Below are 27,982 nucleotides of genomic sequence, written 5' to 3' on the forward strand. Positions count from 1 at the left end.
CAGAGGCCAGGGCTTTAATCAATCTGGTCTCTGTGATGGAGCCTCCATACAAGCCCAAAGGCAGGGATTCGGAGAACGTCCGTGCCGGTGAACACGTGATGATGGAGAAGAGAGAGGGCGGAAGCTCCAGCCCTTTCCCCATGCTTTCCCTGTGCCTTCTCCATCGGGCTATTCCCGAGCCTTGTCCTGTTACCTTAACCAGTGATGCAGCCAGTAAAATGGAGCTCTGAGTTCTGCGAGCAGCTCGGGCATACCCACCAAACCCAGGCGGGGGCCTGGGAGCCCTGGATCGCAGCTGTTGCTCAGAGAGGCACAGGTGACTACCTGGACTTGAGGCTGGCGTCTGAAGTGTGTGTGGAGGGAGTAGCCATGTGGGCCTGAGGTCTTAACCTGTGGCACATGACGCTGCCGCAGAGAGAGGGTCAGAGCTGAGCTGAACTGGAGGACAGCCAGCTGATGCGTAGAGCACGGCCTGTTGGTGGTGTGGGAGAAACCCCCCGTGCACACCCATGAGTCGGAATTGGTGCAGAATCCAGTTAAGTGGTGAGCCAAGAGACTGTTATACACATAAGTAAATATAACCAAATGCTGTCTGTTTTTAAAAAAGATAATGCCGTGCCTGCATGCTTAGTGCCTGACTCTTGGCGACCCTTTGGACTGTAGCCCGCCAGGCTCCTCTGTCCATGGGGCTTTCCAGGCAAGAATACTGGAGCGGGTTGCCATTTCCTTCTCCAGGGGATCTCCCCGACCCAGGGATCAAACCCACATCTCCTGTGTCTCCTGCTTTGCAGGCGGATTCTTTACCTGCTGGGCCCATCAGGGAAGCCACAAAAACATAATAATATCTAATTAAAGGCAGTAGAAAAATACAGAATGAAAATAATAGAAAATATTACCATGTAAGCCCCAAGAAAGTAAGTGTTCTAAGGTCCTTGTGTTGTATGGAAGGGGGGGTTAATATACTGATAACTTTTGGTCCTTAAGTCAAATAACTGGTTATATTTCAACATCTGAAAGGTAAGCTGAAAGGAAATAGAATCTGTATAGTTTACCAACCAATAAAAGATAAAAGTGGACTAAAAATAAATGTGTTAAATGTAACCACTCTAAAAATCAAGAAAGAGGGTATTTTTTTTAAGTAGAGTGAAAACAGGACAAATATAGAACACTAAAGAAGATGGGGAAACAAGTCCAAAGATGTTGGTAATTACAAGAAATATGATTAAAACACAAAGCCCAGAGTCTGTTCTTTATAACTGAAAAACAAAAGATAGGAGAGAAGGCACAGTTCAAACAACTGGGCACTACCAAGGGGACCCAGCTAGACTCTTCAGAAGTCCGAAAAGGAGAGAACAAGATGAGCAATTCAGTTCTAATACATCTGAAAACGTAGTTGGAATAGGTGGGTTTCTAAAAATATACAGCGTGCTAAAAGTGACTAAGGAAGAACTAGAAAGCCTGACTAGTTCTATAATTAAATGCTGATGAGCAGGACTAGTTAAGGGGAGACGGGGAAGAGTCGCGTGAGCCAGGGAGGCAGATTCCTGGAGACGGAGGTGGAGAGGGAGTCAGGGTGGGGGTGGGTCCCGGCTGGAGGAGGAGCGAGGAGAAGCGAGGTTGCCCTCCTGCTTGAGACCCCTGTCAGGGCCAGGCCGGGGCCCAGGCGAGATGGACCTCCCCTGGTGCCCGGGGCCAGCGCTGTGCTGAGAGCACAGCAGCTGCAGCTGAGACCCAGGCTCGGGGCACCACTGACTCGTTCCTGTGACTCCGGGCAAGCTGCCCAGCCTCCCTGCAGGCCAGTCTCCTCTTCCGCAAAGGGGGATGTGAGTAACAGCACCGGATGCCTGCTGTCCCGCCTGGCCTCTGTCCTGACAGGGAGTCTTGTGAAGGCTCAGGTCCTCACTGATGGCTACCTTCTCTGGGAGCCCTGCACCCACCGCGACAGTCCCTGCAGGCCTGGGGTGCACGGCGGGGGCAGCGTCGATGGGCCAATTTGCCCGGACTGAGCCTGCCTCAGCCTCGACTGTCTGGAGTGGCCCCTGCCCTGGGCGTGGGCTTCCAGTCCGCAGCCTGGACCCCGCCTCGGCCTGTTCTGCCCACTCGGCTCACTGTGCTGTCCCTCTTCCCAGCGCACACCCGGAGGCAGGTAGAGGTGGCCTGTGCAGCCTCCCTGTGTGCCCTGGTGGGCCTGCTCCCCCAGGTTCTGTCACTACCCCAGCTGTTGGGTGAGCAGGCCTGCTCTAAGGGGGACCGGACCCCCAGGCCAAAGCCTGATCACTCTGGGGACACTCAGGACCAGGGAGGGGCAAGGATGGGGAACTCCAGCCAGACTGGGGCTAGAAAAGCCTCTCTCTCCTCCCAAGGGCTGATACCCCATCAGCAGCCTCTGAGCCTATGTTCAGAAGGCCTACCTGGGTGCCCAGCTGCCCACCCCGCCCACCTGCAGGCTCAGCCTATCCCCTCCCCAGGTTGCCTGCGCTGGCTCTCAGGGTCCCACCCTCTCCTCCTAAGAATCAGCACCCAGCCCCACCTCGCCCCTCCCCTTCCCTGCCCTGCACCGCTGCCCACCCTCCTCCAGCCCGAGGCTGGCCTTTAGCGGGGACCAGGGTGGAGGCTGTCAATCGCTTCCCCACTAGGGGCTGGGGGCCTCTGAGCCTGGAAAGGATCTCAGGGGGTCTGGAAGGACATAGGAGCGAGGCAGGACACGGGGCCGCAGACACAGAGAGCTAGTGAGTGGACAGGCCCCCGAGGCCATGGGCAGCGCAGCTGTCCTGGCACCCCGACCTCCAGGCCCCCCCACCTACCGTCACCCCTCAAGGAACTCCGAGTGACAGAGGGGGAGGGAGCCCATGGGGGCTCCGCCTTCTGCCTCTTCCCAACTCCCCTTCCAGGGTGGGGTCCATATGGTGTTCCCAGGGAGCCATCTGAGCCCAGCAACACCTCCTCCGCCTTCCTGGGGCGACTACCATCCCCCACCCCACCCCACCCCCTCCCTGGGCTCTGGCTCTCCCCATCCCGTCAGGGTGCCCGCTGGCTGGGAGGCCAGGCTTGGGCGTGGGGTGCAGGACGTGGGGAGGCAGAGGCCCTGCCCTCCCGTCCCCCTGGCCTGGGGAGGGGCCTGGGCTGGACTGTGCTGACTCCCCACGCGTGAGCCGGGGTTTACAGACAGAGTCTCAGGTTCCGTATTTCCAAACTCTGGGACCAGAGCACTTCCACCAGGCAGCCGCCCCCAGCCTGGCAGGCTCCAGGCGTCTAGCCTGAGTGGACTGCCAGGCCCCCGGCCTGCGCCCGGCCCCAGGCCCGACCACCCTCTGGGGCAGCCCTGGGGCTGGCAGTCCTGGGGGCGAGGCTGGCGAGCCGCGCAGCTGGGCGATGACGTGAGCAGAGCCGGCGGGCGCTGCTTCCGCCTCTGCCAAGGCCTTATTTGGAGACGCTTCCGCTCCAAGTAGGGCCGTGACTGGCACACTCAGAGCTATTCAGAGGCGCCCCTCCTCGCCTGGCTATTTTTAGGGCCTGAGAAAATAAGTCGGGGAGCCCACTGCTCCCCGGGCCTGGAGAAGTGCCGAGCCAGAACGCTGGCCCCGGAAGGGCGTCTCGGGAGCCGCAGGGGAGACCGAGGACCAGCGGGGAGGGGCCTGCCCGAGGTCGAGCTGCCTGCTCTGGCAGACCCACGGCCAGGAGCAGGGGCCACCATCAGCTTGCCCTGCCTGGGGGAGTCTCACTGCCTTGGGCCCCTCTGCAGGCCTCTCTGAGCAGACCCAGGCAGGGGCATGGATGCTGCAGTGGGTAGGGGGGTAGCAGGAGGGGGGACATGCCAGAGGAGGTCCTGCTGGGGCCAGAGTCAGCCCACTGTCTCCCTGGGGGCTGCAGAGACAGGATTGTGGAATCCCAGGGGCTCCGAGCCCTCCCAGGCTACAGGCAGCGGGTGGCAGACATGGAGCATGGCTGGGGTGTACCACACCCCAAGAGCACTGTACTCTGAGTTTCGAGGTGGCTCCAGGCAGAGCCGTGGTCCCCTCCCTAGGGCCTAGGGGTGGGGTTTTCTCAGAATAAGGCCTTCAGTCAAGATACCTGCTGGGGCCTGGGGAATTCAGCGGGAGGCCCGGTCCCCCAGATTTTACCTCTGTCAGAAAGCGTGGATGGCCTGGTCACCTCCCAGGGAAGCAGGATGGCTGAGGCAGGGGGGGGGGGGTGGTGGCACATTCTGGGCTTCTTAAGTGGTACTCTAGCTGCCCTGTCACCTCGGGGATCCACGTGGAGAAGGTTCAGGGAGGCAGTGCTTCTCCGGGCCCTCTCTTCCCCAAGACAGGCCCTAGTTTCAAGAGGTCACCATGAGCAGGTGGAGCAGGACTGGGAAGGACAGTGGAAGCCAGTGGAAAGTTCTGGAACTAGCCCTGGAGTAGGAAGCACACTGGATTTGTGTGGGAAGCCTCGGGGTGGAGGGGTCGATCATTCCTCTTGAATGAGACACAGAGGGGACAGCGGAGGCTAGGGGTGCCCCCCTGGTGGTCATGAGCAGCCCAGACGGTGATGGGGGAGACGAGAACTAAGCGGGTCAGCCGCTGGGGGCAGGAAGCGTTCCCACTGCAGCATGAGGTTAGACCGCACGGAGGACTTCCTGACAGCAAGTGTGTCTGTGCTGGACGGGGGCCAGGAAGTGCGGAGGGGGAGAGGCAGGTGGGGAGACTTAGCCAGAAAAAGCCTCTACCTGCCTGGAAGCGGGCCCACCCCAGGGAAGGGAGGGGGCCTTGTTGGATGTCCCTCCGAGCCTGCACTGTTGGTGCTGGTGACGGAAAGGGAGTGAGCAGACGGGAGCCAGGTGAGGAGGAGCCGCCTCCCGGCTCAGGAGTGTGGGTGCTGGTGAAATGTCGGCTCCTGACGCCTCCACCCCCAGGTGACTCAGAGGCTCTAGTCACTGTCCTTATGCATCCCTCCTTCTACCTGTCAACCCATTTGCCCTCCAGATGCTCCCAGTCTGTAGGCGTGGGGGACAAGGTGACCTGGTGAGATTCTGCTTTTCAATCCCAGAAGCCCCACCATCAGCAACATAGATCATGGTGACAGCCATCTTAGGCATCACCAGCACCAAAATCACTCCCACCACCATCACTACCTCCATCTCCATCTCCAACTTCACCACCATCACCATCTGCATCCTCCCCACCATCACTACCCCCATCTCTAACTCCTCCATCACCGTCACTACCTCCATCTCCAGCTCCACCATCATCACCATCACTACCTCCATCTCCACCTACACCATCAACATCACTACCTCCATTTCCATCTCCAACTTCACCACCATCACCATCTGCATCCTCCCCACCATCACTACCTCCATCTCCAACTCCCCCACCATCACCATCACCACCTCCATCTCCAGCTCCATCATCCAACTCCACCATCAACATCACCATCACTATCGCCATTTCTAACTCCACTATCACCATCACTGCCTCCATCTCCACCACCACCACCATCACCATCTGCATCCCCACCAGCATCACTACCTCCATCTCCAAGTCCACCATCATCACCATCACTACCTCCATCTCCATCTCCAAGTCCACCATCATCACCATCACTACCTCCATCTCCATCTCCAAGTCCACCATCATCACCATCACTACCTCCATCTCCACCACCACCACCCTCACCATCAGCATCCCCACCAGCATCACTACCTCCATCTCCAAGTCCACCATCATCACCATCACTACCTCCATCTCCACCACCACCACCCTCACCATCAGCATCCCCACCAGCATCACTACCTCCATCTCCAAGTCCACCATCATCACCATCACTACCTCCATCTCCACCACCACCACCATCACCATCAGCATCCCCACCAGCATCACTACCTCCATCTCCAAGTCCACCATCATCACCATCACTACCTCCATCTCCATCTCCAAGTCCACCATCATCACCATCACTACCTCCATCTCCACCACCACCACCCTCACCATCAGCATCCCCACCAGCATCACTACCTCCATCTCCAAGTCCACCATCATCACCATCACTACCTCCATCTCCACCACCACCACCATCACCATCAGCATCCCCACCAGCATCACTACCTCCATCTCCAAGTCCACCATCATCACCATCACTACCTCCATCTCCATCTCCAAGTCCACCATCATCACCATCACTACCTCCATCTCCACCACCACCACCCTCACCATCAGCATCCCCACCAGCATCACTACCTCCATCTCCAGCTCCACCACCCTCACCATCAGCATCCCCACCAGCATCACTACCTCCATCTCCAGCTCCACCACCCTCACCATCAGCATCCCCACCAGCATCACTACCTCCATCTCCAACTCCACTACCATCACCATCAGTTTCCCCACCACCATAACTACCTCCGTCTCTGACTCTACCACCACCGTCACTACCTCCATCTCCAGCTCCATCCACAAAACTCACCACCACCCTGGGTTGCACACATTCCTGCCCATTGTAGTAACCTCTCCCTTGGGCACGGTGGTGCTGCTTAAGGCAGGCGAAGGGCAGCATGGGTAACCCACCTGTAAGGGCAAGTATTCGGGAATTAGAGCCCGGAGAGTGGGGCTTAGATGCACCCTCACACTCACCACCCAGAGGGACTGGCAAGATCTCTTCCCCCCGAGTCTCGGCGTCCTCTTGTGCAGAAGTCCCCATCAGGGGCACAGCATTCTGAACAGCTGGAGGAACAGAGGGGCAAGCTGAAGGCTGCAGTGGTCCCTGCCCCAGCTCTGAGCACCTCATGCCCTTGGACCTGAAACGCTGCCCAGCACGGGGCTCACCCCAAGGTGATGGATGGCAGACTCAGGCCGGGCCCTCGGGTTTTGGTGAGTCTTGTGGAACCCTTCCTGGCGGGCTTCTTGCAGTGAAAGCCAGGGAGCAGAGAGCAATTTCTGTGCTGGTCACCATTCCAGGCTGTCAAGAGCACGGAAGAGCTGTGAGCATGGGGCCCAGGCAGGATAATGTGTGGCCTCTCTTGGAAGACATGGCCTTCTTACAAAGAGGGGCCAGGATTGAGGGGAAACTGGGGGAGTCTGGTCACAGGTTGATCCAGATTCTGGTTGCTTTGAGCCCTGGCCCTGGTCATATGCTGACACTGACTTTCATTACACGCTGAGCCCTGACCTTGCTCGTATGCTGAGCCCTGAGCCTGACCTCACACTGAATCTTGACCCTGGTCGCACTCCAAGCCCTGACACCAGTGGCTCACGCCATCTGAGTCTTTCCTTCTGTGTGCATGGAGTGGGTGGCTTGGGTTCCATTTTGTCTTTAGTGCTTTTCCCTCAGTTTTTCCTTTGCGTATGGTTCTGGGCACAAACAGGACAGGGAAGATCAGGGAACTGGCCGAAACTCGTGCTGGTCACTCCACGGTGATGTTGGTGAGCCCTCTGCAGAACCCGACTTGCACACCCTGGCCCCATGCTCTGTGCCTCCTTCCCCGGGGGTGTTGCTGGGGCCCACTTCCTCCACCTGGACACCCTGCTCCTAGGGTGTCCTTGGGTGTCCGGCTTCCTTCCATAACAGCTGAAGATGAGGGAGGGAGCACAGGCCATGGTCCTCATCTGAATCCTCCTGGCCAGATGGGCTTAGAATTCAGGACTCTGGATTCAGAGCCAGTACAGTGCATGGGTGAGGTTCCACCGAACACCCCAGAGGGAACATGCTAACATGTCCAAGCGTGCATTTTGAGGTTCAAATGAGCTGTAACGAGCTTCATTTTGGGTCACGTCTTGCTGGCCAATCTCACCCCACATTTTGGCTTTCTGGAGTGTTCATAATTGGACTTGGGCTGTGTGCCCTGGGGAAGCAGTGGTTCCCAAGTGCCTGCCGTGCGAGGCTGGAGGGCTTGGCACCTCTGGGCTGCCGCATGCCTCCCTCCCTCCCTCCCTCCCTCCCTGTTGTCCACTCACACAGGTCACAGTGGTCACTCAGCCCCTCCCAGCCAGGCAAGGTCCCCAGTCTCTCTCCATCCTTGGTCACTGCAGTCACTCACAGTGGGCAGCCCTCACCAAGCTCCTCCCCATCCCTCTGCTGGTGAAGACTATGGGTGAGGGGGGGTGGTCACAGGTGACCCATGAGATGCCTACAAGCTGGGGAAAGAACAGGCAAGGCTGCTACGGGAACCTTGCGCCAGGCAGCACCCACGGCTTTTTAACTGGTTCTGACATCGCTTTCCTGTTGGATGACGTCGTTAGTGGCCCATAATCTCAGGGTGCTGGGGGCCCCAAATACACGTCTCCTCTGTGGGCAGGCCTCTGCCTGCTGCCTCTCAGGGCCCAGGGGGTCCGCCTGGCTGGTAGAGGCCCTGAGGCTCGCTGGGGTGGGGTGCACAGCCCAGGGTGAGTAGATCGGCCACTGCACAACCGCAGCCCCTCATGTGTCCTGCCAGCTCCCTGTGGAGGCTCAGGCTGCCCCCTGCTGGAAGCACAGGAGAAAGGTAGGACCTGCAGTGTCCACTCGCTCAGCCAGCGTTTCAGAGCTCAGGCTGAGAAGCAGGTGGGTGCGAGCCCCCAGGCCTCCCCAGCCCTCCCCGCCCAGGTGGAGGGCCACCGAGGTCGGCAAAGACCACTGCCAGCCCACCAGGGTCCCGGTGTGTGTGCTGCACAGAGGAGAGACACGCAGAGAGAACTTGGGTTTTTAATTCTTTTTATTGAAGAAAAGAAAAGGAGAGAAAAAATAGATTCCCCACCCCTGTTTCTTCCCGGAGTGGGCTTCTGCTCCTGGCCCTGGGTGGCGTAGGGGAGAGGGCTGTGCTCTCCACCTGGGCCTGGGGAGGGGCACCCAGGCCCTGGAAGGGGTTGTGGGAGGGGGGCTGGCTGCTTCCGAGGGGTGGGGGTGTCTAAAAAACGGTGCCAGGCCGGCCGGGCCAAGCAGGCTGGTCCTCTGCTGCAGCAGCTCAGGCGGGCATCCCTGGGGACGCTGGCCACGCCTGGCCTGGCCGTTGTCCGCGGCTGTCTGCCCGTCCACCAGGGCTGGGCCCGAGGAGGGCAGAGTCTGAGGCACCTTCGGCCTCTGGAGCCCTGTGCCCACGGGGGCCGCTGTCTCCTGTCCCGTCTGGCTCTGGTCCCAGCACTGCGGGCCTCTGCCTGGCCGCCGTCCGAGCGCCCTGAGGCCGGGGCGCGGGCCTCGCCCGCTGCCCACGAGCGTGTCTGTGCCCGTCCTGCGGCAGGAGCGGGCAGAGCAGCGTCCCTCGTCCGTGGCCCGGTGCGTGGCCGCCGCCCGCCCGCTCAGACCTCGGTCTGGAGGTCGATGATGTCCTGGCCCACCAGCGGGATGGTGGCGCCCGACTTCTCCCACTCCACGCTCCGCAGCTCCAGCGGGGACGGCGGGAGCGGCTCCAGCTCCTTCTTCACCCAGGCGGGCGGCCCGTGCGCTTTCCGGAGGCTCTCCCAGGGCCGCTTGTTGGGCGTCTGCTGCTTTTCTAGCTGCTGGCCGGTGGGCAGTGGACGGGTGGGGGCCCAGTCGGAGGGACGCAGAGCAGACAGGGAGTGGAGAAGAGGAGGCAAGCCATGAGGAAGGGGCCGGGCCGGAGGGTGCGGGAGGCAGGGAGACCCAAGCACGGAGCGGGGAGCCCGGGAGCAGAGCCTTTCCCGACCGCACAAGGGCGGCGACCCCCACCACTGAGTAAAGGGTGTGGGAGTGGCTTGCCAGGAAGGACAGTCGGAGGCCCCTGCCCACTCACGACCCCTCTTGGCTGCTGCCTGGCACTGGGGGGCAGCCTTGTCCAGGCTCGCCCAGGATAGGGTCAGCCCGGCATGCTGTCTACCCTTCCAGCCGGCCCCCGAACAGACCCATCCACCCGCCCTGTCCCTCCAGGGTCTAGCAAGAGCTGGGCCACGCCAATCCTGGGGAAAGGCTGAATGAATGAATGAAGTAGGACCAGACGAAGGAGATAAGGGCTTACCTAAGGGCTCATAGCCCCGTCCACGCCCGGCCCACGCCCCTGCCCCACTCTCGGCTCCGTCCCCCAAAGCCCTCCCACAGCCCCCGTCCTCCAGACCTTGCTGTCTGGGCCCAGCACATCCTTGTCCTTCTCTGTGTGCTGTAACTTCCGGTTCAGGTCCTGGAACATGTCCTGGTGCCGCTTCCGTGTGTGCATGATTTTCTGCAGGGGGCAGGGAGGCAGCGAGCCCTGAGCCAGGAAAGGGGCTGCCCTGGCCCCGCCTGAGCAGGCTCCTGGGGACTGGGCGCCCGATGGGGGGGAGGGGGGCAGTCCTTCTCCCCAGCCCCTCCCCACCTGCTGTAAGGCCTGGGCCGGTTGAGTGGGACAGGGTACACCAGGACCCACCTCAAAGTCCAGTTCCGCATACCGTGATTTCCGCCGCTGTGGGGAGAAGGGGTTGGTGTACACTGGCGAGCATACCCTCAGATCCCCTAAACACGAGCTCCTGCCAGAGGGTGAGGGAGGCCAGGGACACCCTGCCCCGGCCCACCCTTGTTCCCAGCCGAGCCCCGGCGGACACACCTCCAACTGCACTGAAGCTATGGCTCTCAGTATCCCGGGCCCTTAGAGGCTACTCTGCCTGGAGACACCTGGCAACCAGGGCTGGGCAAGGATGTCCAGTTCAGGCAGCCCAGGACACGCTCCCAGGGACAAGGAGACTGTGACACAGGGTCGTAGCACTTCTGGCCGGCCACACAACTGGAACCCCGGGGCTGAATCATCCAAGGCACGCACCAGGAGGTGGGAGCCCGGACTGCAGAGGGTGCGGCTCCCCGAGGGTGCTGGGCCTGGCTGGCTCCCCCGCAACCCTGAGCCTTTGTCCTACAGGCTGAGCAGGGCTTGGGGGTCACCTCCAGGTCTCAGGCTGGCCTAAGGGGGGGCGTGCTGCTCAACCACGAAGGGGCTGGACTGTGTCCAGGCTGAGGGCTCCTGAGCCCTATGCAATCAGCGAGACCACCATCGAGGGCAACCACCTGACTAGTTGTGTCTTTGGCACAGACAGGGCCATGTGGGCCCAGCAGGTCCCGGGAGCAGGGCTGGAGGGAGGCAGATGCTGCCCTCCCCAGGCAGGGCCCTGACACACGCCAGGCGGGCCAGGGGGAGGCAAGCTCGCCCCAGCCCAGGCCTCAGGTTCCCATCCTGCCAATGGGGCCCATTCCCACAGAGGAGACGCTGGCCTCCTGGCTTTCCAGGCCTGGGCTCCCTGAGGCTGGCTGCCACCCCACCTGGACGCCCCGCACCCCCAGCTGAGCCGTCGCCTAAACCCACAGGGCCGACACACCTGTGCCTTTCCCGCTACGATCCCCTTGTCCTGGGAGCAGCTCCCGGGACCCCCTTACCTCCAGGGAGCTCACGGACAGTGTGGAGACATTCTCTGTCTTCGTCCCGGGCCCCGTGCTGGGCCCCTGGTGGGCAGCAGGCTCCCCGGGCTCCCCCAAGCTGGGGGGTGCCGGCTCCAGGGGGGGCGGTGGGGGCAGGGGCTGCTGGGGCGGTGGGGGCGGTGGGGGCGGGGGTGGTGGGGGCTGGGTTGGGGGTGGATCTGGGGGCCCACTGCTGGGGGGCTGGCGGGAGGGCGGGCTGCGGGCCGGAAGGCCCGCGTCAGGCGCCATGCTGAGGTGGATGAGGCGGGTCTGGGGCATCTGGTCAATGTGGATGCTGTACTTGGGCTCCTCCGGGGGCTTGGGCCGCAGTGTGGCCGTGGCCGTGGGCAGGATCACGTAGCTTGTGTCCAGGGCTTTCTCTTGGGCCCGGCTCAGCTCCGAGTCCAGCTTCTTGAAGATGTCCCTGTCGCCGACGAATGACGACTTGGGCACCCTGTCCTTCTTGAGGGTCAGCGAGTGGTTGGGGAAGTCGGGCAGGGGCCCGCCGGGGCAGCGGGGCGAGCCGTGCAGGTGCAGCTTGGACACATTGGCCGGCAGGCTGTTGAAGTTGGAGGGCGCCTTGGCGTGGGCCAGCTTCAGCTTCTCCTCCTCTGGCAGCGATGGCCGTTTGAGCGTGCCCGTGATGGTGGCTGTGCGGCAAGCTGCGATGTCCTTGTTTAGCACTGTGGGGACAGACAAGGGGGTCAGGGTGGCCGAGGAGGGTGGCACCAGGCCCCCCAGGTCTCAGCTGCTGACTGATCTGGGCACTTGCCGGCCTTGTGTTTGGTGCTGCAGCAGCTCACGCGCCCGTGTGCCTTCGGTGGAGGCTGGGACGCAGGGACACCTCCCCGCAGAGCACAGAAGACCACCACCCACAGCAGCTGGCGGGCGCGTGGGGGCAGCCTGTGCTGCCTGGCGGTGTGGCACACAGCCCCCCTGCGGGTGGGACCGCACACTGGCCTCTCTGCTGTGCAGCTGCAGGACCAGGCTGCCTTGACCTCCACCCGATCCGGGCCACAGCGTCCCCACCACCTGCCTCGTCCCTGCCGGTCAGCTCGGCCTCCACCAGCCCACGGAAAATGCAAAGCGACGGCAGCGCTGCCCACAGCCCACTGAGGCCCAGTCCTAGGGAAACCTGCTCTGAAGGTAGCGCCCCACCCCCTGCCCCCGACACCGGCACTGGTGGTGGACAGACGCCTATGTCACACCCTGGCTTGTCAGCTGCTTCCTGCTTCCTCCTCCTCTAAGCCGCCAAGACCAGTGGGCACTGGCCCACCTTGGTCCTCCTCTTTGTCCTCCCCAGCAGCCAGGGTCCCAGGCCCCTTCTGTTCTCCACCCCCTAAGCGCCAACACCAACACCCAGTCTGCAGTTCTGCTCTGCCCCTGGCCCTCGTGGCCCAACCAACCTACCAACTTCCCTGCCAAACCTGCTCCCTGCCACTTGTCTCAGGTTCACGGTCGGGAAAGGCCCCCTGCTTCTCCCGTGCGTGTCCCTACCCTCTGGCTGTCCCCCTGGAGCCTGGGTCTAGCCCCGTGGGCCTCCCCCGCGCAGATTCCCTGCAGGCCTCCTGGGCACTCGCTGGGGCCCCCATCTGCCCTGTGCCGGCCTGGGCAGGCCCCTGTCCCCTGGCCACTGGCTCTTCTCGAGGAAACAGGCCAGGCTGGGCCAGATTACCAATGACAAACAAACTGGATGCTCACAGACCCAAGACCCCAAATGCTCTCAACTCTTGGAGTCACCTTTCAGGGAGGTTGGCACATGAGACGAAAATGGAGCAGGAACCAAGCCAGAGGTCACCTCCTCCAGGAAGCCGTCCTGGTGTCCTTCTGGCAGCACCTTGCCCCGCCCACCCAGGCCTGGCCCCGCCCCTCCCCAAGGCCATCTCTAGAAAAGATGCTCCCAGACGTCTGACGGGTCAGAGAGGACAGAACCAGCTGGTCCCGTGAGGCCCTGACACCTGGCTCACAATACCACAACACCTGGACAGCTTCCTTTCATTCGGCAAACGATTCTGTTTTCGCACTTGCTTCCTGGAAGCTCATCACCTGCCTAAGGCTCACTGCTCCCAGTGACGTCCCACTAACCTGGAAGCTCAGCCAGCCTCGCCTCTGTGGATAGGCTAACAGTGAAGGAATGAAAGCAACACAGAAGGGAGGCCTGTGAGGGGGCAGGAGCGTGAGCCACTCTGCGCCTCACAGAGCTGGCTCGGCCACATTGCCCCACAGGAGGGACAGAGGGCTGAGGATGGGGGCACGCTGAGGGCGAGGAGCGGGCCAGGCTGGGGTCGGGGGAGCCCCAGAAGGTGCTCTCCAGTGCTGAGGGCTCCCCGAGCGCGGACGCCCCTCCCCTGCCGGGCCTGAGCCTCACGACGGCTCTCTGAGCCTGCCGCTTCTGCTCCCGGGACCCTGCGGGCAGCCTCGGGGGAGTGGCCAGGGGATGAGGGCCTGGAGATGGTTGGTGGTTGTGAGATGAGGACAGACAGCAGACACACGCACGGAGAAAAGAAGAAACAGTGGGCCCAGGCCAGGCCCACCTGTCGCTCTCACCTGTCAGGCGCTCACCTGATCTACAGGCCAGATCCACGTCCTTCTCAAAGTCGGTCTACAAGACAGAGATGGGCAGAGTGAGGGCCTGAGGGTGGGCACGGCAGGGCACGGCAGGGCTGGGCTGGGCTGCTGCCCCGGTGCCACGCTGCCCGCAGGCCAGGAAGGAGGGCCGCCCCGGAGTTGCAGCCACACCTCAGAGTGGCGTGTGTGATGCTGTGCGTGTGCACGTGTGTGCAAGCTCCAGAGGGCCAAGGGTGTCCACAGGCTCCAGGGTGCCCGTGGCTGATGCGCTGACACAGAGCGAGCCTGCGTGCCCACGTGTGTGCAGCTGTGCGCCCGCGCGCCTGTGTGCGAACCCCCCGCACATGTGAGCACTCTCCCTTTCTGGGCGTCTGTGATTAGGAACAGCTCGATCACGCCCTGGGCCTCCGGTCTGTCCAGAGGGATGGGACACACGGAGGGTCCCATAGCAGAACCCCTGCTGCCCACCCACTCGTGTGTCAGGAAGGGGCCTACCCCCATCACCCCTATGGCCCCCACCACAGCCGTCTGGACAAGGAAGTGGAGACCAGCCGGCCCGGAACAGGCACGGTGGGGTCAGGGCACAGTCATTCACGCCAGGGTGGGACTCGCTGCTCCTGCAGCAGCACTTGCCCCGCATGCCGCACCCCTCCACCCCAGGCTAGGAGGTGGGAGAGGCAGAGGTGGGTGGTCCCCGCCCCGCCCCCAGGGAGCTCCCCAGTTGGGGAACCCGGCTCGGGCCACCCAGGCAGGGCAGTGGCATTCTTCCAGGCCTTGGGGCCCCAGGGGATAGCAGGGCCCTTAGTTAAGACTGGAAGCTCCTTCCTGGCAAATGCGGAGGCCAAGTTGTCAGAAAGATCAGGGTCTTTGCCCAGAGGTCAGAGGCCAGGAGAAGTGTCAGGGGATCCGGGACCTGGCTTCAGCCCACCTTGGGCTCCTGCCTCACCCTTGAAAACGCCTCCCTGAGCCCGGCCGCTAGCTTCTGCCAAGGCCCTGCCTGTGAGGCGGCCGGCACCCCGAAGACTGAACGAGCACTTCCCACCTGCTGGGGGCACCCAGCGGGCAGCAGGCACCAAATGACAACGTGGAGAATTCACCCAGGACGTTACCAGGGTCTGAACAGGCGGCTTGGTGGGGCTCAGGGAAGGCTCCCTGGAAGAGGTGACGGCTGCAAAGTGGGCAGCAGGGGTAGGCAGGGGTGTGCGGTGCCTGAGACCGCACCGTGCGTGTGACACGAGAGAGCAAGGAGTCAGGCCCTCAGGGGACGTGTGAGCACAAGCTCACGGCAGGGCGGGCGGCAGGGGCGCGGAAGGTGTGCCGACAGAGGGCGTGGCTGGCACCAGAGGATGAGCCCGGGGCAGACACCGGCCCCGCCCAGCTCCCTCATCCCTTGACCCTGGCCATGCCCCCGGACTGCGGGTTTCACCTCGGCGAGACCCCAGCCTCAAACTGGGCTCGGAGGTCCTCCTATCGGGCTGCTGGGGCCGAGCAGGGGCTGTCTGTGTTCCGGCCCCGAACCCTACCATGAGCTGGGCGTGGCCGTTCTGGAAGGAGCCCCCCGAGTCCCCGTTGCCCTCCTCCTGGCGGTCCACCACGCGGCACTTCACAGCGTCCTGGACCTGCGGATGGAGAGCAGAGGCAGTCAACGGCCAGCTACGCCCCCAGCGCCGGGAAGGCGGGTTCGAGTCTAGCAGGCAGGATCTTGGTGAGGGGTGGGCCTATCGCGGGCCACACGGACACACGTGCCACAGCGGGAGTTGGTGGGGGCGCTCACATGGGCACCCGCTTGTCTGTGTGCCAGAGTGGGGCACAGAGTGTGGAGCAGCTTCAACAGCAGCCGGCCAGGGCCTGGCCTCTGCTCTGACCTCTGAGATCTCCTCTATGCCCGTCTTGGGGTGAAAACTCAAAAAACACGGCGCTCTGGGCCCCTGAGAACACGCCGCAAGCTCTCCTGGCCGGAATCTGTGGGTAAGAGCCCACCACTGCCGGCCTGAGTCAGCTGGTGTCCAGATGCGTCCTGATTCACTGTGGCCGGCACATCCCTGAACGTCTGGGGATAGCTGGGGTCAGGCCCTCATTCCCTCATCACCAAGAACAGAGCGCTCCGTGGAAGGGGTGAGCCATTACGGCCTCGGGCTCTTCAGAGAGGAGAGAGAGGGTGGCTGCGAGCGAGGGGCCGGGGAGCAGGTGGCAGGGAGCTGGGGAGCAGGGAGCAGCCAGAGGAGGAGGAGACCCAGTTAGCCACGGACGCTGCTGGTCTGTGTGAGTGGGAGCCGCGGCCGCCACCTCCGCCTGCTGCAGACAGCACCAGGCGCGGGGACAGCAGTGAGCAGAGCGCCCGTCCTCAGGGCAATGACACTTCAGAGGCCACAAGCGGGGGCACAGGGAATAAATGAAGGTGCAGGAAGCTAAAGCACGGAGAGTGGGGTGGGCTATGGATGGAAGGCTGCCTGGAGGAGGAGTCCTGAGTTACGGTGGGGAGAGCTGGGAGGAGGACTTCCAGACACCGACCCAGCACACACCCAAGAACCTGTGCCCAGTGACCCCGGCCACCGAGCCTGTGCTGCTGTGAGGGCTGGGAGAGCCCAATGCGCGTGGCCACCCGGCCGGTCAGGGGCTTGCTGGCCCCAGGGCCGTAGACATTCGGAGCACACTCCCATTCTCATGCTCACTGACCGGCCAACAAACATCCGCTCGGCCCTGCTGCATGCCCAGTGGGGCAGGCCTGGCCCCAGAGGCGGCGGACTTGAGGGTGCGGAGGACACGCTGTCCCCTGGCACGGACGGCCGGGGGCTCCCCATGTCTCGTGTCCTCGCGCCGCGACCGACTCCACGGGCGCTGGCCGGGACCCTGCTTGTGCCCGTCAGGACATCCTGTGCCCACGGGGCCGGCGTCTGAGTGCCCCTCCTTGCCCGTCCTCCCCAGCACAGCTGAGCGGGCTCAGGTGGCCGGGCCCCTCCCATGGGTCCCTGGAGCTCACTGAGGGTGGGGGAGGCCGGCCCATGGGTCCTCCGGCCCAGCCCTGCAGGCGCACGTAGGGGCTTCCGAGCCCACCGTCTAATGTCCCTAGGGGCGGCCCGGAGCTCCAGACAGCCGAATCCATGCCAGCCCCCATGAGCCCACCCTCGGCGCGGCCTGCCCTCCACAGGACACCCGTCACCTGAATCCACCTCTGACTTCCGCCCCCACCCCTCGGGACACAGCCTCGGCTCCTCCATCTTCCGAGCGCTTCCATCTCTATTCAACATCTCTGCCACCCACAGGCTCTCTTCCTGACTTAGGACGCCACTCTGTCGTTGCTGCCCATCTTGTTTTGCAGACGGTGAGGCAGCTGAGGGCCACGAGCCCAGGCCACCGCAGCTTCAGTCCGTCCAAGGTGAGTGGGCACGAGCTACTCTGGGGGCCATCCCGAGGCTCCTTAACGCGTATGTGCAGGGGGCCAGGCCCAAGCGGGTGCTGGGCTGGGGGAGCGAAGTTCTCTCTGCAGGGCGTCACTGTAGGTCCGCAGGGTCACCTCCGCCTGGGCCGTCTCTGGCTCCAGCATGGGCGGGCCCCGCCTGTCTCGGGGGAGGCTCTCCCTGGGCCCTCAGGACTAGAGAGCAGACACACGGGACCGACTGGACGTCTGCAGGTGGTGGGGGCACCACTTCCTTGGCAGAAATGTCAGGGCTTCGCCCTGCTGTCTTTCCTGGAGCAGGAGCCCCTGGAGAGGGGCATTCCCGTCTTCCCCAGGTGTGAGCAGGGCAGGGGGTGGGCTTGGCTGTCCCCGCCAGGGCGGCCCCATCTTCAGCTGTGCAGAGCCCTGGCGTCCACGCCCAGAGGGGAAGCTCCTAGGCAGGGAGGCTGGGTGGGCCGCGCCAGCCAGGCAGGCAGAAGACAGATCACCCCTCAGGGTCTCAGGACATCCCAGCACCGAGGGACACTCCGGCCTGGCCTCCTGGGCTGCCCAGCGCGCTCAATGCCCTCCACAAGACCCTGGGGTGGGCTCTAGTGCAGCCACGTCTGATGCTGGTGTGTCACACTCCCGCCCCCCAGGATAGGGACACGTCCCCTCCGTCGTTGCTACCAGCCAGGAGACGGTTGGGCCAGGGTTCGGTCAAAGCCTTCTCCTATACCTTCCGGAGAAGCCCAGAAAATGCCACGCCGGGAGTCCCAGCTGCCCCGGGAGCCATTCCCGCCTCTGGGCCCCCACCAGCCCCAAAGTACGAGCCCCGCTTCGGCCGGAGCCTGCACAGGGCACCGGAGCGCCCTCTATGAGAAGCTGTGTGTCGACTGAGCCCTGGCTGCGTGCTGGGCCCAAGTCCAGCCTCCCGGAAGGGTCAGGGCCCAGGAAGCTGCCCCTCCCCCACTTCCTGCCTCCTTCCAGAACCTTCTGGCCACGGGGAGGTGGTTTCCCAGTGCCCAGTGCCAGGCTGACTGCTCATCCCCAGGCTGGAGGGCAGTGCGGGCCCCTGGCCCACTGCAAGGCCTGGGGAGGAAGGGCGCCCCCTGCCCGCCCGCCTGCCGGCCCACCTCCCTCCGCAGGATACAGTGCACCATCACGATGACGAAGCCCTCCAGCGAGTCGAAGACAGCGAAGAGGATCTGGAAGAGGGCGGACCTGCGGTCGGTGACGGCGAGCACAGCGGACATCCAGGTCAGCGCCAGCAGCGGCAGCACCACGCAGGAGCTCCACAGCGAGGCCCTGCGGACGCGGTGGGCGTCACGGCCGCCCTGGAGCCCCGGGGGCAGGCCGGGCCACCTCCCTTCCAGGGCTCAGGCCCACCTCCCTTCCCAGGCAGGTCCCGCCACGCCCTCTCCCCCAACCGGAGAAACCCGCCCCCACCCAGCCCAGCTGCCTCCTCTCCTGGGGAGCTGACTTTGCCAGCAACAGCCCCAGCTGGGAGCTCGAAGGGCAGCTGGGGACTCGGGACGGGGGTCCCAGGCGGCTGGGCAGCAGTGAGGGCTGGGGGGACGGGTCTCTGGAAGATGCAGGTGCTTGAGCATCCCGGAGGCCCCAGGAGGGAGACATGCACGCTGCAGGGAGGGGTGAGCTGGGGGAGGAGGGGTCTGGTCCAGCCCAAGCCAGAGGCCCAGGGCCAGGACTGCCGGAGGGCCACAGGGGAAGGCGTCTGGCCAGGCCTCTGAGCACACAGAGAGACAGGGTTGGGGTCAGCGGGGTCGGGGGTAGGGGACCAGAGGACCCCTCAGGGAGGGGAAGGAGCGGACCTGCGAGGAAAGGAGACAGACGACAGACAAACAGGGCCGTATGGGGAAGGGACGGGACAGACAGGGACAGAAACGACAGGCGCGTCCCCCTCTTGGTGGGCCCTACTCTGCCCTCCCCAGGGAAGCAGCTGCCCTGCTCCGAAGCCTTCGCCCGTTCCTCCAGGAAGTCCTCCAGGAACACCTCAGAGGCAGGCATCACCCTCTGCACCACCATGAGCTACACGGGAGGTTACTCTGGGCTGTCTCCTTGTCCCCACAGTGGGGACACTGTGAGTCAACAGGCTGTGTGGGGACAGAAAGCACGCCAGCATGGTCCCGGGGGGCAGTGTGAGGAAACCTGCCTGAGGCCCTGTCCCTGCCGCTACGGCCACTCTCAGGCCGGCCGGGCCCGAGGACTACAGCCAGGGTGGGCTCTGCCCCTGGGCCCGTGGCTGCCCGCAGGGGCTCTGGCGGGACTCTTTCCCCAGGAGCAGGTGGGGCAGGACCGCGGGCAGCAACCGGGGGGAGCTGGTGGGAGAATGGCTGGGGTCCCCTTAGGTCCCCGAGCCCCAAGCCGGCGGGGCCTCCAGTCGGCATGGAGAGATCCGCCCCCAAGGCTGCGCCACCCCTGCAACGGATCACCGTGAGGGGCCCAGCCCCACGGGAAAACTGCCCTCATTGACCTGGACAGGGCAAGCCAGCCACACCTGCCTTCCCGGGCCTCCGCGTCCTCCCCCCACCCTGCCTGGCCGTCTCCAGGGCCTGGGTCCCCACTTCAGGGTCAGCCCTGTGTCTCCTCCCAGGGGAGCCCCTAAGGCCACCCCAGGGACAGCCCCCACCCTGGGGCACATTCCCTGGGCACGGCGGGCCTCCAGAGCTAGACCTGGCCTCTCTCGTCACCTCACGGGCCTCTCAAGACTACTGGCGCTGAGAACAAGGGGGCCAGGCGGAATCCCCCGGGCCGGGGACCTGCACCGCAGGCTGTGTACCCTCAACGCACCTGCCTGCGTGCCCACACCTTGGCCTGGCGCCTCAGAGCCCACGACGGGGCCCTGTCCCGGCCTGGGCCTGTCTCTCCCCGGGGTGGGCAGAGCCCCGCAGTCTGCCTCCTCTCTCCCACAGCAGGCCCTCTTGAGCTGGACCCCGGGCCCAGCCACCCCTCATGGTCTGAGCAAGAGGGCTCGGGCCTACCCCACCGAAACGCTTCATCCTGCCGTGAGTCACTGTCCCCCGGGCCCGAGGCCTGGCGCTGACAGCCGGCTGGCAGACGGCCGGGGCCTGGGGACCCGTAAATCACTCCGATGCCTGCGGTTCATCCTCTACAGCTTCTGAAGCGTTTCTGCCCTGCAGCTGGGGGCGGGGGCGGGGGCGTGCAGGTCCAGGCGTGACCGCTGGGCAGGAGGAGGGGCAGGTGCGTAGCCACCCCCGTGGGAAAGTCAGATGCCCCAGGGGAGGGGTCTGGGCATGAATGGGGCTGGGCAGGCCCACTGCCACTGACCTCCCATGCGACCTGCCCAGTACGTCCCCCAGGGGTCTGGGGACAGCCTCTCAGCACAGCCCGAGTCACAGCTGAGGCTGTCCCCCACCCCATGGGCCTGCCTGCCTGCGGAACAACGGAGGGGCTTAGCTGAGCCCCAGGTGTCCGGGCTGTGGACCCCAGCACGGAGGAGCAGCCCGTCCCCTCCAGAGGACACAGAGTCTCCACCCCAAGTGTCCGGAGGCCAAGCGGGCTCTCCCCCAGGAGGGTCCCGGGGACCTCTGTCTCTGGGGACCAGACGACCAGATGCTCCTGGGTCATCTGATCCACCAGGCTACACTTTCCTTGCTCTGCTCGCAGCCCCTGGAGGCAGCCGGGGTCAGCGAACAGTCCAGCTGCCCCAACACACCCAGTCTCCACAGGTGTGGCGGCCTCTCAAACTGATACTGCGACTCTCGACCAACACAGCCACGTTCCGCCACACTCACACGGAGCACAGTGACCCCTCGCAGCCAGAGGCCCAGCCTGACTCCCTGCCCTCGGGCCCGGCTGGTTCCCTGAGGCCACGGAGGATGGAAGGGAGAAGACGGGCTGGGCGGGGACTGCGGGACCACAGCGTGAGGAGACCGGGGAGGGGGGGATGCCGAGGCCCAGAGGGGACAGCAGAGACGGCATGAAGGACAGAGAAAGCGTTAACACGAACGAGATGTGACCGCGGGGCGCAGAGCCCGCAGGCGGGCGAGGGGCGGCACTAACATGGTGTGACTGGCAGCTTCGTAGGTGGCGTTGGCCTCAGAGAGGGCTGCACACTTGGCACATTTTGGGGGGTGCCCGAGGGGGGCTTGGGGCAGCTGACTGCAGGTGAAATTAACAGACTGAAACGAGAGCAAAACTGTTCTCGGGGAAACAGGCAGGGGGAACGGGAGGGGTGTAGCCCCAAAACTAACCAGAGGGCGTCCAGCCCGAGCCTCCCCAGGTAGGGGGATGGGGTCCGGCGGGGAGCGAGGCTCCAGGGCAGGGGTGAGGATGGGGGTCAGGGGTCCCCGGGTCTCTTTCCACCTGGGGTCCTGGACCTGCTAGGCGGCAGGGAGAGCCAAGCGCGGGCTCTGAGGCTGGGTGCGGCTGACCGCAGGGCAGGGCCGCCTGGGCCCGTGTACACCACGTTCAGCACAGCGTGATGCGAGCCGCTCACATTCACAGCAAGAAGTGGGCCACCTGGACAAGGCCACAGTCTCCCCCACATCTGGCAGGACCAGGCGCTGCCCCAGCCAGAGAGGGAGGGATTCATTCGCTCGATGGTCCCGGAGGGCATCTATGAGCTACCTGGGCAGCACCCTCCCCCCGCCCCCGGCTAGCACTAAGCATGCGGGGTGCTGGGGTCAGGCCCACAGGCGAGTCCAGCTGGGCTTTCGAGCCCTGGCACTGCTGCACCTGAGGAAGGCCGAACGAGGCAGGCGGCCTGACCTGACTCCAGCCCTGCTCCCCCCGCCCCCTGCCCCCTGCCCCCACCCCAACCTCAGCTTCAGTCTGCACTGCTGTGAGACGGGAGCAGGACTGCAGACCGTGCCTCACGAGTCACTGCAGGAGACCAAGAGGACAGCGCCACGGGGCAGACGGGCCCAGCCTTGCTGCCGCCCTGAGCCCGTGCTATGTCCCGAGCAGTGCGACCCGCCGTTCCCGGAGCACGTGTGGCTGACGCTGTGCTCTGGGACAAGCCTGCCAGCCCCCGCTTCGCAGACTCAGAGCAGAGGCCGAGGCAGTGCAGGGCCCAGGCCCACAGCCAGGCCGGCCAGCTCCCAGACCCCGCGGGCCATCCAGGGTCACACGCCTTCCCCAGGGCAGGCTTCTAACAGGAACAGAGCCCCCCAGGGGCCCATGGGAGGGGCTCCTGAAGCTCTGTTCACGGGGAACCCAAGAGCAGGACGAGGCGAGGGAGAGAGACAGAGAGATGGAGACCAGGCAGGACTGGCACAGAGGGGGGTGGGGAGGGGCGTGGACCCCCGCACAGACACCAGCCAGGGCAGAGGTGAGGCGAAGAGGGCTTGGCTTTGGGGTGGGACAGGCCCCGTCCGTGATCCCAGGGGGCTCCCGGCCCCCACAGCTGGAGGAGCATCGCCCCACCCTCATGTGCCTCTGTTCAGATTGGGCACTGCAGCCCCTGGGCACCGCCCACCCAAGCGCCATGGACCTGTCCAGGCGCCGCCCTCTTGGGGCTGGCTGCCCAGGCAGAAAGAGCATCCCGCCTGGCCCCGCACCCTCCCCGTGCTGAAGGCATTGCAAACATGGGGCGCTGCGCCAGTTCAGGGCCAGCTGACCACAGAGGGGCGAGGAGAGGGTGGGCGCACGGCCCTCCACCCTGTGGGCCTGGGGTCTTGAGAAGCAGTCGGTTTCACGGCCTCTGAAAACCTGTGAAGCCCCTGCTCTGTCAGGGACTCCGTGCCTCCATTTCCCGACCTGCTTGGTGGGGGCGGGGGCTCTGGGTCATCCTGACTCAAGGGGGTCGCGGTGCGGCTGCCCGGTCCTACCCTGCCCGCTCCTTCAGCTTCTTGTCCGTGATGCCGTCCTTGGACACAAGCTTGTTGAACACCAGGATCCCAATGACCATGTTCACCTGCAGGGCGGGAGAAAGTGGATTTGGGGGTGTGCCTGCAGGGGCACTGGGGCTGGCCCCCCAAGCCCGGGCAGCACGGGGCTTCGCACAGCCTCCCGCGGGTGAGGAGAGGAGCTCTAGGGAGGAAGCAGAGCCTCCAGGGAGGATGCAAAGGGGAGGGGGGCGCTGCCAGCTCCACCCAAACTCTGGTCCCTTTGCCCTGTCATCCTGAGGGGAGGGCATTTCAGGGAGAGCGGAGACCAGGGCCCGGTGGCCGATGGGGATGCTGGGGACAGCCTGGAGCCCCGGTCCCTAGAGGGGGTTCTCCACACCACGTGGTCCCGCTAGACCCCCAAACCTGTGACAGGTCCCCAGGCCCACTGCCACCCGTCCTGGGATCAACAACAGTTTGTGAAGCCAGGATTCCATCTGGGATGGAGTCCAGAGGTCAGGCTGGGGTTGGAGCGAATCGGCCCCTGCCCAGAGTGGTCAAGTACGTGAGCAGGCTGGCTGTAAGGCCCCACGGGGCACCTGTCCCGCACAGACCGCAGAAGGGCCTGCAGGTGACCACCAGTCCAGCTGCTGCCACGCCCAGGCTCACCCTCTGCCCCCATCCTTAGCGTCCTGGCAACTCGTGTGTGTCCCACGAACGATCTCGCCCAGCTCGAGCCCGACCTGACGCCGTCTCTGGATACCCCATCCTGGCTCTGCCTGGGGCCACATTGCTCTCCACACCGGGCAGTCCTTCAGAAACCTTAACTCAGGACCACCACCCCACAAGTCTTCCCTGAACCTGCTACCACTGGGCGCCTGCTCCGGGAAGTGCTTCTGGAGCCGAGGCGAGTCTCGGGCTACTGCTCACACTGCCGCCCACGACAGAGACAGGCTGTCCCCAGTGTTCCCATCGGCCACCGGGCCCTGGTCTCCGCTCTCCCTGAAATGCCCTCCCCTCAGACTTCCACTCTGCAGAGGCTGCGTGACCCCTCGCCAGGCTCCTGTGTCTCAGAGACCCTGGGACTCCGGGGGTCCCTGGACCCATGACCCTAGGCCCAGAGGTCTGGGAAGGCTGACTCCCTGGGACCCCCTCAGCTCCAAGCGCTCATGGCCGCACACACAGCAGCAGGCCTGTCCCTGCCTCCCGTCCTCTGGCTGAGAGCGGCTTTCCTGGGTGACCTCGTTTTCTGCTGTGGCTTGGGGCGGGATAGGGGGCAGGACACCAGTGGCCGCCACCCTGCCTGCAGCGGCTCTGTGTCCTCCTTTATCTGCCTGTGCCTGTGTTACATGTGAAAAAGACCCTCAGGCTGGGAAAGACTGAAGGCAGGAGAAAAAGGGGACAACCAAAGATGAAATGGTTGGGTGGCATCACCAATCAATGGACATAAGTTTGAGCACACTCCGGGAGATGGTGAAGGACAGGGAAGGCTGGCGTGCTGCAGTCCATACGGGGTTACAAAGAGCCGGACACGTGTGAGCAACCAAACCACCTGCCCGTGTTACAGGAGGGGCCCCAGGCAGCAGTCCACAGCAGGGCACACCAGGACCACGCCTGCCCTCCTTGCACTATGGGAAGGGACGCGGGGGACTCCTGCCTCTGACACCCCCTCTCCCCGGGCCCTCAGGAGGCCCAGCCCACTGACTAGTGGCATTGAAATGCAGAGCACGCAGCCTCCCTCCCTACCGGTCTTCCAGACTAAAGGAGCAGGCTGGCTGGGGCTGGGGGCAGGGGCCTGGGGGCCGCCCACGGATCCTGCCTACCAACTCCATCTGCCTGCTGGCTCCCCCATCTCCCGTCCCTTGCAGGCTCAGCCTCCCCTGGGTGCCCTGGGCCTCACTTTCCTCTCCAAGTCCAGTCTGCTCCCCCAGCCTGGCTCAGGTCTGATAACGAGGCAGTGAGGCCCAGCCCGGCGAGCAGGACCCTGCAGAGCGATGCTCTTTCCTGGGGGCAGGCGGGAGAGGAGGGCGAGACGGACTCAGATCTCCAGCCTCTCCCTGCTGACCGGTGACCTAGGAACGGTACCCCTGTGTGCCCGAGGCACTGCCATCCTCACCAAATGGGAGGAGAACTGCAGAAAGTGCTGGGGGGCGTGGGGGCAAGGGAAGGGGTTTCCTTCCTCTAGAGAATGACCGGTCGAGGAAAAAAAACCCTGGTTGGTCGCATCTCTGCTGGCCTGGCCATCCGTCTGCTCACCGTCCTCTCATGGTCACTCACTCAAACCCGCACAGGCCTCCCGAAGGTACACGGCCACTGCACAGCCACCAGGCAAGCTGCACCCAGAGACACAGGAGGCCGCTGGCCCAGCCTCTGCACCCCTGCTGCTCTGTGGGTCCCACGGCCCCTGCTGACTGGGGCGACCCTGATGGGAAGCAGACGCAACTGGAGGCCCGGCCCGAGGGGAGGCGAGGGGCTCAGCCCGGGCCAGAGGGGCGGGGGTCCCTACCAGCACGACGGCCGCGGCCGGTCCCACGAAGGCGTAGAGCAGTCCCCCCTCCAGGGAGAGCCAGCAGCTGGGGAGGGAGGCAGGCTGGTTAGTGGCCAGACATGACCCCACCCAGGCACAGGCTGGGCACCACCAGCTTCCAGGTGGGCAGGTGCAAAGCCCAGAAGAGGCAGGAGCAAGCGGTGATGCTGCGCGTGATCAATTCTTTGGCTTCGCAACTCGAGGGAGCCCCCAGGCGGCGGACAGGTGAAGTTCACGGGTGGAATTGGTCCAGAGCAGAGGGTGCCGCCCCCTGCCCCCCCCTTCCCCGGACTCTCCCCCAGGCCTGAGCTCCCCACCTCGCCCTGCAGACCCTCCCCAACCTCACGTGCCAGCCCTTTCTCTTGGCATCATGCTGGAATGTTAGGCTGGGCCCCTGGCCTGGAGTTCCGCCTGCCCACTCAACCCAGGCAGGCCCCAAGGCCTCAGCATCAGGCCTCCTGCTCACGGGAGGACCTGAGCCCTCCTCGCCACCGCACCTACTTCCCCGAGTCTCCTGGACACCAGCCAGGGGGCCCCAGGAGCCCTGAGCCCAGGGAGGGCTGCTCTTCCTTCCCCGTGTTCTGTTTCACCTGCCCTGAGCTTCCATGTTACCTGCCAAACACTCATCTTCATCCTTCAGAGCCCCACTGCAACATCCCACCTCTGATCTGTCCCCAAGCCGGGCAGACTGGTGTTCCTTCCTCTCAGCTCTGGGGTCAGTGTCCATGCGTCCTTCCCGGTACTCACAGCCCCCACCCCCCGCTCAGTCAAGTGCAGGGGATGCCTGCCCCAGGGCCTGGTCACGTCCCGGCCCCCTGGGCTCCCCAGGGAGCCGGGCCTGTGCAGCCCCTCCTCCTGCCTCTTGCTGCCCTCTTCTTCCCCACATCCACAGCCACGGCCTCCCAGGCCTCAGTTCTTCGCCCCACACCCTAGGAAGCCACACGGTATCCTGGTTGGGCATTCAAGGCCCCTGGACCTGGGTCGGCTGAGCCTTCAAGGCCTGTGACTTCATCCATGAGACAGCCCCGCCACGTTCCACCCTGCTCCTCCCCCGCCCCCCCGCCCCCAGGGGCCGTGTGCTGTGCTGAGTCGCTCAGTCGTGTCCGACTCTTTGCAAACCATGGACTGTAGCCAACCAGGCTCCCCTGTCCATGGGATTCTCCAAGAATACTGGAATGGGTTGCCATGCCCTTCTCCAGGAGATCTTCCCAACCCAGGGATCGAACCCAGGTCTCCTGCATTGCAGGCAGATTCTTTATCATCTGAGCCACCAGGGAAGCCGCAGGGGTCATACAGACTCCTGAAGACCTGGACCCTTTGTCATGCAGACAGGAACAGAAGCTCTGAGAGGCAAAGCAGCTGAGGACACAGGGGCTCCTATCGCCCGGGGCCTGTTTCTCTCGAGCCTCCTGCCCACCGCCAGGAGGAGCCAGCGGACAGAGGGCAGAGGGCTACCCCCGGGCCTCCAGCTCCCAGGGCCCCTGCTCTCGCCAGGCCTCAGCATTCTCAGCTCTGAGACGGGTGCCCAGCCAGCCCTCACCTTCCAGGGTGGTGGGAGGGTCTGGGGAGCCGTGCGGCCTCCACCATGTCCCACCCCGCCCCAACTCACTAGTTCATGGTGCTGTACCCTCTGGCCTTGGTAAATCCCACAGAAATAGCCACGACCAGCGCAGGAAGCCCTAGGGGAAGAGCAGAAAGGAAAGGTGTCGGGCCGACCCCTACCGTCTAAGGCCCAGCTCTGCGGGTGGGGGAGGGGAGGGGACAAGGCGCCTCTGAAGCCCGTGAACAGAGAGTGACACTGAGCACGAGAGAGGGGACACGAGGTGGACAAGGACGAGAACGCACAGAAACGGGCGAGGGCTGCCAGGCCAGCAAGTAAAACAGGGTGCCCGGCCACCTCTGGACTTCACGTAAGGAAGGAAACACTTTCCGTCCTAAGTTTATCCTGGATGTCGGCTGGGATATACTCATACCACCAGGTTATTCCTCACCTGGCACTCAGACAGAGCCAGGTGACCCCCTGGAGGTGGAGGCTGGAGGGGCCACTGGAGGAGGATGAGGGTGCAGAGAGGGGGGACGAGGAGGGGGCCGGGTGGGGGCACCCCGCCGCCCTGCAGCGCTCACCCCAGCCCAGGCACAGGAAGCGCTTGCGGACGAGGCGGTTCCGCAGGCGGCCCGTCACGGCCATGTAGGACTGCCAGGCCTCGGTCAACACCCAGCAGAAAGAGGACAGGAAGAAGAAGTGCAGGAAGGCGGCCACCAGCGTGCACACGGCCTGCGAGGGCGGGCGGGTGGGCAGCCGCTGGCTCACCGGCCCCGTGCCCACGCAGCAACCTGGTCGAGGCCCCAGGCAGGACGCCACCCAGGGTCCACCCG

At 64.2% G+C, this 27,982-nt stretch overlaps 1 protein-coding gene across 2 annotated transcripts in view; it reads right to left on the bottom strand.

Moving 5' to 3' along the window:
* Nucleotides 1-8,650: 8,650 nt before the first annotated feature.
* ADGRB1 (adhesion G protein-coupled receptor B1) overlaps nucleotides 8,651-27,982 on the bottom strand; it is a 77,167-nt gene continuing 57,835 nt past the window's right edge. For both annotated transcript variants that reach the window (XM_069600845.1, XM_069600844.1), the window contains 11 exons: nucleotides 27,731-27,881; nucleotides 27,216-27,285; nucleotides 25,586-25,652; nucleotides 23,083-23,168; nucleotides 18,406-18,577; nucleotides 15,417-15,512; nucleotides 13,888-13,927; nucleotides 11,305-12,008; nucleotides 10,310-10,345; nucleotides 10,022-10,126; nucleotides 8,651-9,446 (listed from right to left, as the gene is read on the bottom strand). In XM_069600845.1, coding sequence (XP_069456946.1) covers nucleotides 9,249-9,446; nucleotides 10,022-10,126; nucleotides 10,310-10,345; nucleotides 11,305-12,008; nucleotides 13,888-13,927; nucleotides 15,417-15,512; nucleotides 18,406-18,577; nucleotides 23,083-23,168; nucleotides 25,586-25,652; nucleotides 27,216-27,285; nucleotides 27,731-27,881 — 1,725 coding nt within the window. In that variant the 3' untranslated portion in view covers nucleotides 8,651-9,248. The remainder of the gene's footprint in view (nucleotides 9,447-10,021; nucleotides 10,127-10,309; nucleotides 10,346-11,304; nucleotides 12,009-13,887; nucleotides 13,928-15,416; nucleotides 15,513-18,405; nucleotides 18,578-23,082; nucleotides 23,169-25,585; nucleotides 25,653-27,215; nucleotides 27,286-27,730; nucleotides 27,882-27,982) is intronic.

This window comes from Ovis canadensis, chromosome 9, assembly GCF_042477335.2.
Source record: "Ovis canadensis isolate MfBH-ARS-UI-01 breed Bighorn chromosome 9, ARS-UI_OviCan_v2, whole genome shotgun sequence".
Taxonomy (NCBI): Eukaryota; Metazoa; Chordata; class Mammalia; order Artiodactyla; family Bovidae; genus Ovis; species Ovis canadensis.